At 40.4% G+C, this 9,812-nt stretch overlaps 1 protein-coding gene across 1 annotated transcript; it reads right to left on the bottom strand.

The window, feature by feature from the left end:
- Nucleotides 1-1,761: 1,761 nt before the first annotated feature.
- On the bottom strand, nucleotides 1,762-8,991 carry LOC124696480 (protein DETOXIFICATION 16-like). Its single transcript, XM_047229207.1, has 9 exons — nucleotides 8,938-8,991; nucleotides 4,231-4,494; nucleotides 3,593-4,137; nucleotides 3,396-3,482; nucleotides 2,610-2,666; nucleotides 2,290-2,528; nucleotides 2,074-2,192; nucleotides 1,900-1,986; nucleotides 1,762-1,812 (listed from the first exon to the last, which is right to left on the bottom strand). The coding sequence occupies exons 2-9, from the start codon at nucleotides 4,474-4,476 to the stop codon at nucleotides 1,762-1,764; spliced, it is 1,431 nt and encodes a 476-aa protein (XP_047085163.1). The 5' UTR covers nucleotides 4,477-4,494; nucleotides 8,938-8,991.
- Between the last annotated feature and the right edge of the window lie 821 nt (nucleotides 8,992-9,812).

Genomic DNA, 9,812 nt, shown 5'->3' with positions numbered 1-9,812 from the left:
TATATGTATGATCACGCTATAATTATGACCAGTACGCTCTTGTGTTCCCATGAATTATCTGGATATGTCCAATTTATCTCATTGTTCATTTTCTATGGTAGAATCAGAATGTGTATCACATTTGTATTACTAGATTCAGTTATACCAGTGATCGATGCATACAGGTTTTGCTATCAGTATCTGTGTTATAGTGATATGAACAGATTCAATCGTAGGCTTACCATCCAAATAAACAATGTCGGTCTTATCCCCTTCAGTAACTCACAAGCAAAATATGGAATGGTATTACTCTTTGAATGTCATTTTGTATCCTACCAGCAATATGAAAGAATGATAGAAATTGATCATTCTACACAGTTTATGAACTCTTGTGCCATTAAAATTGTTACCACAATATCCTACCAGCCGACCTATGCTAGATATAAGTAATATACAAACATATCCCCATATCTGCCTTTTTGAAAAATTGATGTGTCATCGTATCCGTATTAGTATCTATATTGCCATATCTAGGCACCCTAGCATACACCTACCAAATATTTAGGAATCATTTGCTAATTCTTAGTAGACTGAGAGCTAGCCTAGGGGTTTTAAATGGCCAGCCCAGTGAAATAAGAGGCAAACATAGAAATGGAAATGCCTTAGGTAAGTTTCGATCCCGCGACTTCCACGGTACGTCCCGACTACTCATGCCTCCAAGCCATAGATCTCATTTGCTTGATAGTTGATCAAGATTCCTTATAATATATTAAGTATCGCACTTGATTTTTTTCTATGTTTTTGCTTTTCTCATTTCTTTTCATTTTGTGCATAACTAACTATGAAAGTTTGTTGCGACGTAGAGCAGTGAATTTTGTTGTTGTTGCAAGTGGAGTTGCAACTGAGATTATTTTTCCAAATGCAAATGTGATTGCAACTGAATTGTTTTTTTTTTTTTGCAGTTGCAAATGGAGTTGCAACTGATATTTTTTCTAGTTAGAACTAAGCTTTTTTGCAACTGATATTTCCAGTTGCAAGTGTGGTTGTATTTCTCTAGTTTCAAGTGTGGTTGAAACCGAGATTTTTTGCAGTTGCAAACGGGATTGCAACCGAGATATTCTCCAGTTGCAACTTAGATTTTTCCAATTGCATGCATAGCTGCAAGTGAGATTTTTTTCGGTTCCAGGAATGGTTGCAACTAAGATTTTCCCACTTGCAAGTGTGGTTGCAGCTGAGATTCCAGTTGCAATGATTTTCCCACTTGCAAGTGTGGTTGCAACTGAGATTTCAGTTGCAAGCGAGGTTGCAACTAAGAAATATTTTTGATTGTGCACCGAGTGGAACACCGATTTTTTTGTTGCATAATTTATTTTTCCGATTATGAGAGGGAGAGAAATTTACTTGTGTGTTTTTGGAAAAAAACATTTAGATTGTAAATAGCATTTTTTAAAGAAACGACTAAAAAAGACACTGACATTATTCTACTGAGCACTAAGTCAGTAGACTGAGTCCTAGAGATACCCTATAAATATACAGATTAAAATAAATAGTGCTTGCAAATGTATCGAAAATATCCAACATGCTGGTTACCTTTTTCCCACATGCGAAAACTAGGAGGTCAAGTTCAGGATCCCGGTGCAACCAAAAAAATAGAGAGCATGTTTATTACTTGATAATCTTAGGTAACAATATTTACATTTTCTCTCTATGTATAAATCAATTACCGGTTGCTTCCATGTTTGGTCGCATCACGAATTGGGATTTTGCTGCATGATATTATCTTCATGCAACTAGAAGAGAAGATCTTAACACCATGTCTTGTGCCTTGATTGCCTAAACCAAAATAGAAAACAAGAAAAGCCATCAGATATCGCTTTACAATGGAAAATATCTGGTAATATACGAGTTGCAAGTTCTTACTTCCTTTTCCCAGTTTATTGAAAGTACGATCCACATAAGAAATATAAGCTTTGTTAGGCTGCCACAAAAGATGCCGAGCCAAAGCCCCTAGTGGAATCACAACAAGTTCAGGTCTTTCAGACATATTCATGTTGTCAGTGAAATGAGATGCTAGAGTGGTACTTGAGTACATACCATTCCATTCAGATGCAGGAAGAACGCAAATAACACTGCCAAGGGGATGCCTGCCAAGTAGTAAGCGGCAAGATTGACACGTGCGCCGATCTTCTGCTTACCACATCCAGTTAGCACCCCTATAAAAGTACACATAATGATCATGTTATCATGTTTAAGAGTATTTTTTGCGGCTATTTTTGAAACGCATGGTACTTTAGTTATGCTCATAAGTACCTGAAAGAGAAGTATGCATTCCATCTATGAAGAAGGATATCACGAGAACCGGCATCATCCGGCCGATGTATGTGACAACTTCCTCCTCATTGCTGTACAAATAACCCCAGAATTCACGTAGGAGAATCATTGTAATAGAGATCACTAATCCTTCAGACAAGGCCATGCATATGACTAGTCTGGTTGCTAGCTTTGCTGCCTGAGGCTTACCGGCACCAAGTTCATTGGAAACGCGTGTGCTATTTATTTATGCAGGAAAACACCCATCAGCATAACGACGGAGAAAGCATCTCACATTGTGTTTGTGAATCTAACGGTACCTTATGGCTGCGTAGAGACCAGATGGCACCATGAACATGAGAACATCGGTATTAAGACTGCAGAACTCAATAATGCACAACTTAGAAATAAGTACAAGGTTGAATTATAGTACACCATCTATCCTAAAAGGGATGTCGGAGATTTGTCAAAATTTAAATTTATCTATACAATAAATTGTGTTCAGATGCATCCGGCGATCTCAGAAGCTCCGAAAGTCTATAGCCGGGCAATGCGCAACTAAAGTCATATATCAGTTTGCTAAATAATGAAAATATCAAAATATTGGCAGCAATATTTGTGTATATATATCAATAATTCACATGTGCATTACATATTAACATGATCACATAAGAGATATGAATAACCAGGATATAGTTACATCCATATTTACATCATTAAGTAGCTGCAAGTCAGGATATAGTTATGTCAAATATTACATGACCAACAAAACTACAAAAGCATGTAGCAGCTAGTTATGGGACAAAAAAATTGGCTAGAAATTGGGCCGCCAGAAAATTTTGGGACCAAATTTTTTGAGTTAGCTAAGCAGGAAGTTAGTGGCTACAAGACTAAATTGGAGCTAAATTGTCATAGCCGGGCTATTAGTGGCTATTTCCGTTTTAGCCTATGAAGGCCTTAGTTGTAGCTCGAGACCTCTCGAAAGTCTATAACCGGGTTATTTAAAACTTTGCTAAAAATTACTCCTAGCTAGACAAATCTATGACGTTTTTTTAGAATGGAGAGCTGAGGGTGTACATGCAAAAAGGAAAGGTTATCTTCATTACCATATCGACAATACTGAGGTTTCAAGCATAGGATTAGGCAGAAGACCAGAGAGCAGCACAAGTATCTCAAACGACCACCACTCCAAGCTGCACATGTGTGCAAGTAATTTTACATTGATTAGTTCAAGAGATAGCATATGCGTGGTGTGATGACCGAGCAAGAAGACTAGCTGAGAAACAAGTTTGATTCGTCTCACCAAACCATCGTCGCGGAGGGGAAGGCGAGCGCCCCGAACTGGCGCAGCTCCTTGAATGCCTCCATGGAGAACCCAGTCCACGTCCTCTTGCAAGCTCCCGACAGCCTCGTGTACAGGGTCAGCATGGCCAGATTGGCGGAGTAGGAGATGGCGCCGCTCAGCGCCGCGCCTTTGCTCCCCATGCCAGCCTTGTGCACCAGCGCCCAGCACACGAGGACGTGGGTCAATACCGTGACGGCGGAGCTGGCCATCACCGGCACGACGATGCTCTGCGTTTGCAAGAACCGGATGTGGCACACTAGAGGTACGTATGGGACGAGGGACGGGATGAGCCACCGCGCATAGGTGCCGGCCTCGGCGGCGATGGACGGGTCCTGGCCGAGGAAGAGGAGGATCCGGGTGGTGTTGGCCCAGATGGCGACGACGGGGACGCAGGCCAGCGTGAAAACCAGCATTGCCCGCTGCTTGTAGATGCCGAGGAGGTGGTACTGCCGCGCGCCGAACGCCTGCCCGCACAGCGTGTCCAGCGCGCTCGCCATGCCAACCTGCAGCTCGATTTGGTCATGCAAACAATGAATATAAACTTGCCAAATACTTGTGCTTGTAGGCTAGCAGTAATGAAATGTACAGATGCTCACGAACAAGCTGAAGCCAGTGACGTTTGCGAGGGAGGTGGCAAGCGATGCGCCGGCGAGTGGAAGCTCGCCGAGATGGCCGACGAACATCACGGACACCAACTGTAGCGCGAACTGGAGGACGTTGCTCGTCACCAGCGGCCCCGCTAGCCGCAACAGGCGCTTCGCCTCCGCTGCCGTGGCACTCTCATTGCCCTTCTCAGGTCCGGTGACAACGAGCAGTGGCTCGTCTACGCTCGGCTTCAGCATTCTTCTCAGCTCTACAAGCTACAGCTGAGTAATGGAGTGATAAGACTGAGAGGAAGCAGGGGGCTGAAGGAGAGCATCTATGGGGAACTGCACTAGATCTGCGGAAACTGCGTAGCAACTGTACATATGATACGACTAATACATCATTCCAATGAATAAGCCACACGTCGTTTTCAAGGTTTGCTTGACCAAACATTTAACCAACTATATCTCTATTTTGTATTTGTGTTACACAAAATGAGTATCGCCAGATTCGTATCAAAAACATTTTCTAGTGAGACAAAGTTTCTGCCAATAATCATCTTATAGTTTAACTAATTCTTAATATAAAAAATGAAACCGTGTCTAGGAGGAACTAGACATTTTATAATATAGTAGAAGCGGGAATTGGCGTGACAATGCCGAAATTCGTCCCTGACAGGAATCGAACTCCGGTCATTAGGGTGCGCCATTGCGACCCCAACCACTGGGCTAAGCCCACCTCATCAACTAATTCTTAATCAAAGTTATATCCTTAACACAGTGCTTGTTTCATGGTAATATAGGTTGTTAAGCATGAGTGCGTGACTGCCAAGCAACATGACAGTATTCATGTTGGATCCAGTAAGCTGGGATATTACTAGGTATGCTCGCGCAATGCAACACGCAACTTGGCTGCTACATCTGTCTTGGGCTCATAAACTGATCAAGGAAAGGTCAAAGCAATGCATCGATTAACAGATTAAGTGGATCGATGCCGGGCACTGTGGAAATAATCCACCATGCACATGGAGTGGCTACATAGTAAACGCTTCGAATGCAGTCGCATGGAGTACGTTTAGACGCGTCTCAAGTGGACAAAATACCATCCGCACGAAAAAAAAGTTGAGACCAGCTCAATTGCACCAAAAAAAAGAACATCTTATTTTTGGAATCTTGCAAAGCCAATCTTGCCGAATACATACAACGAGATAGAAAATCTGGAACTTGGGCAAGCCAGACACATTCCCGAGCAGCTTTTGGCGGAATTCCAAAGTCCTCCTTGAGTGCGAGGACTAGTGCTAGACTGGTTGGTCGGCCTGGTGTGGATATGCCTCTTATGGAGAAGACTATGATGAATGCACGGATGAGAGATGTTTCTTATAGTGCAGGTAAGTCGTTGCATCCTAAATTTTCTATTGTTAATATCCCTGATACTGAGATTATTCATAAGGCCGAACGGTTGGGTATTTCTTTAGGACAATCTGAAGGTGAGGTAGTGAAATCTATTAGGGGAATTAAGCTACTTGAAGAGGAACGAATATTAACTATTTTGCAAAAAAAATGTAGATGAGTATGTGAATAAGGAGGAAGATCCCTCGACACTTGTGATGTCTAAAGTTTCTACCCTCTGTGATGATTTGGTTGAGGATGATTGCATCCCACTGAATTTAGATGATCATTTGGAACATCTGAACCCGGTAGTTAAGGAAAAGAAGACTAGGGTGAGGAAAACCTATGATACTAATAATATTCGTAAAAGTACTAGGAGAAGAATTAAAAAATAATTTTCATGATGCAGAATCTAAAAGGAATGAATTGGAATCCTGGTGGTTTTGGGGATACCGCTAAGCATTTGTTTGTGAAAGAGGCAATTAGGGAACATAGATTAGATTTTGTAGCCTTATTGGAGACTGGAAGATCTAATTTCTCTATCCCTTTTTTAAATCAACTGGCGGCGGGTTATAGCTATTCCTGGTTTTGTTTACCACCACATGGTCGATCAGGAGGCATTTTGGTAGGTATAAATTCTGACACACTCGAAGTGCTCAAAGTGAGTACTGGAGACTTTTGTGTCAACCTTCATATTAAGTGTAAAAAAGGATGGTTTTGAATGGATTCTAGTGCCAGTCTATGGGGCTGCCCAAGACGCACATAAAGCTGTATTCTTAGCAGAATTAGTCAGAATATGTGAGGCTGAAACATTACCTATGTTGGTAGGTGGTGATTTAAATATTATTCGAAAGCGTGAAGAAAAAATAATGATAATTTTAAAGCTCGTTGGCCTTTTGTTTTTAATGCCATTATTGAACATTTGAATCTGCGTGAAATTGCTCTATCGGGGAGACAGTTTACGTGGGCAAGTCGTCGGGATATACCAACTTATGAGAAGCTAGATCGGGTGCTAGCCTCCATTTCTTGGGAACAAAAATTTCCCTTAGTCACTGTGCGTGCATTGACAAGGGCGGACTCTGACCATACACCGATTCTGATCGACTCAGGGGTAAAAGCGCATTTGGGTAATAAGCCAAAGTTTTCCTTCGAGCTGCATTGGCTGCGACAAGAAGGTTTTTTTGATATGATTGAAAAGGAATGGAATTCAATGTTAATGGGTTTGAATCTGATGGATGTGTGGTTGAATAAACTTAGGCATATCAGACAATTTCTTAAAGGGTGGGCAAAGAACCAAAGTGGGCAATACAAGAAAGAGAATGATAGGTTAATAGGTATTATTGATGTGTTAGATGTGAAAGCTGAAACGAATAGCTTGTCGGTATTGGAGAGAGAAACGCTTAAAAATGCAAACGAAAAGCTAAATAAATTAAGAAGAGAGAGAGAGAGTCTAAATGGGCGCAAAGAGCTAAAGTTAAACATATCCAAGAAGAGGGGAGCAATACGAGATACTTCCATTTGATTGCAAATGGGAAACATAGAAGAAAGAAAATATTTCAGTTAGAACAACAGGAAGGAACTATTGTTGGGGAAGACAATTTGAAAGTCTACATTACTGAATTCTATAAAAAATTATTTGGGGCACCGGTTTCAAATAACATCTCTTTGGTAGAGGAGGAGTTGCAGGATATTCCCCAGATATCGACTGTTGAGAATGAGATCTTGACAGCTCTTTTTTCTGAGGAGGAAGTCCATGAGGCACTTTTTCAAATGGAACGTAATAAAGCGCCGGGGCCTGATGGTTTCCCGGCTAAGTTTTATAAAAAAAAATTGGTAGTAATAAAAGATGACTTGATGGCGCTATTTAATCAGTTCAGTACTGGGGAATTGCCTCTTTACAAATTGAATTTTGGCGTCATTACATTACTACCAAAGAAAGAGGATGCGGTGCAAATACAAAAATATAGACCAATTTGTTTGCTGAATGTGTGCTTTAAAATATTTACCAAGGCAGGTACAAATCGTATAACAGGGATTGCCCCAAGAGTTATAAAACCAACACAATCAGCTTTTATGCCGGGAAGGAATATTTTAGAGGGGGTGGTCATTCTTCATGAAACTATTCATGAGTTACATAATAAGAAGATGGATGGGGTTTTATTTAAGATTAACTTTGAAAATGCATATGATAAAGTGAAATGGCCATTCTTACAACAGACTTTGAGAATGAAGGGGTTTGCTCCTGAATGGTGTAGGATGATCCAACAATATGTCCAAGGGGGAAGTGTAGGAGTAAAGGTAAATGATGATATTGGTCATTATTTTCAGACAAAAAAACGTTTGAGACAAGGTGATCCACTGTCTCCGATTCTTTTTAATATTGTGGTAGACATGCTTGCTATCATAATTGAGAGAGCAAAAAATGATGATCAAGTAGGGGGGCTTCTTCCTCATCTTGTTGAGGGGGATCTCTATTTTACAATATGCCGATGATACTATCCTTTTCTTGGAACATGACCTACAGAAAGCTGTGAATATGAAACTAATTTTATGTATGTTTGAAGAACTCTCAAGGCTCGAAATTAATTTTCACAAGAGTGAGATTTTTTATTTTGGTAAGGCAAGTGATGAGGTGGACCTGTATAAACAGATTTTTGGATGTGATGTTGGTTCCTTACCCTTTAAATACTTAGGTATTCCTATCCATTTTAGAAAGCTTCGAAATTCTGATTGGTACCCAGTGGAGACCCGATTTGAAAGCAAATTGGGATGCTGGAAAGGCAAATTACTGTCCTATGGGGATAGACTTGTTCTTATCAATTCAGTTTTAACAAGCTTACCTATGTTCATGCTATCTTTTCTAGAATTCTTGTTGGGGTAAGGAAAAGATTGGATTTCTATAGATCTAGATTTTTTTGGCAATCTGAGGAAAATAAAAGAAAATATAGACTTACCAAGTGGAATATCGTCTGCAGACCCAAGGATCAAGGGGGTCTAGGTATTGAGGTCCTTGATGTTTATTAAGTAAGTAGCTTTATAAACTTCTTAACGAACAAGGGGTGTGGCAGGAGTTGCTGCAGAATAAATACCTAAGGCAAAAGACCTTATCCGAGGTACAAGCTAAACCAACAGACTCTCCCTTTTGGAAGGGATTGATGAGGGTTAAGGACGTTTTTTTAGTAGAGGTTATTTCAAGATAGGTAATGGAGCAAATATCCGTTTTTGGGAAGATAACTAGTTAGGTAAAACACCATTAGCCCAACAATATCCATCTTTATACAACATTGTGCATCACAAGAATGTAACGGTAGATCATGTGTTATCTCAAACGCCTCTGAATATCAGTTTCAGAAGGCTGTTGGTGGGAAACAAATGGACTTTATTGTTACAATTATGTCGAAAGCTTATGAGGATTCACTTATCTGATGAGAATGACCAGTTTGTTTGAATTTGTCAACAAATGGTTTGTTTACAGTGAAATCTATGTATGAGGATCTTATGAATGACCATACACCCTTTCTGCGAAAATATCTTTGGAAAGTTAAAGTTCCACTAAAGATAAAAATATTTATGTGGTTCTTGAGCAATAAGGTTTTGCTTACTAAAGACAATTTGGTTAAAAGAAGATGGAATGGATGTACAAAGTGTGTTTTTTGTGGTGAGCAGGAGACTATTGAGCATTTGTTCATCACTTGTCTGTTAGCTAAAATACTTTGGCGTACGATTAATTTTACTTTTGCTCTCCCACCTCCAACCAATAATATGAATTTGTTTGGTAATTGGCTAAATGGAGTTGATAGACAATCTAAGGCCTTCATCCGTATTGGGGTTTCTGCCTTATGTTGGTCTATATGAGGGTAAGGAATGATATTATTTTAACAAAAAACATTATTTCCACTTTTTGCAGGTTATCCATATGGTGGCACATTGGGTCCAGTTTTGGGCTCTTCTGTCACCGGAAGGACAGCGGGATGCTATGGCTATTGGATGCACACGGCTCCAGATGGTCGCTCAGGATATCTTGTGCCAGGCTGGCTGGCGGCACAATAGACGGATACAATGATGTGTAGTCTGGCTTTTTTGTTTTATTTCGCTGGTTGATTCTTGTATCAATTCTAGGCGATGCCTGAGATGTTATAACTTTGTACTCATAAACGTTTAATAAAAGACCGTGTGCATTGATGACCCACAAGTATGGGGGATCG

The sequence above is a fragment of the Lolium rigidum genome, chromosome 3 (assembly GCF_022539505.1).
Source record: "Lolium rigidum isolate FL_2022 chromosome 3, APGP_CSIRO_Lrig_0.1, whole genome shotgun sequence".
NCBI classification, from domain to species: Eukaryota; Viridiplantae; Streptophyta; class Magnoliopsida; order Poales; family Poaceae; genus Lolium; species Lolium rigidum.
The sequence above is the reverse complement of the archived record's forward strand: the minus strand, read 5'-3'. Positions and strand labels throughout refer to the sequence as shown.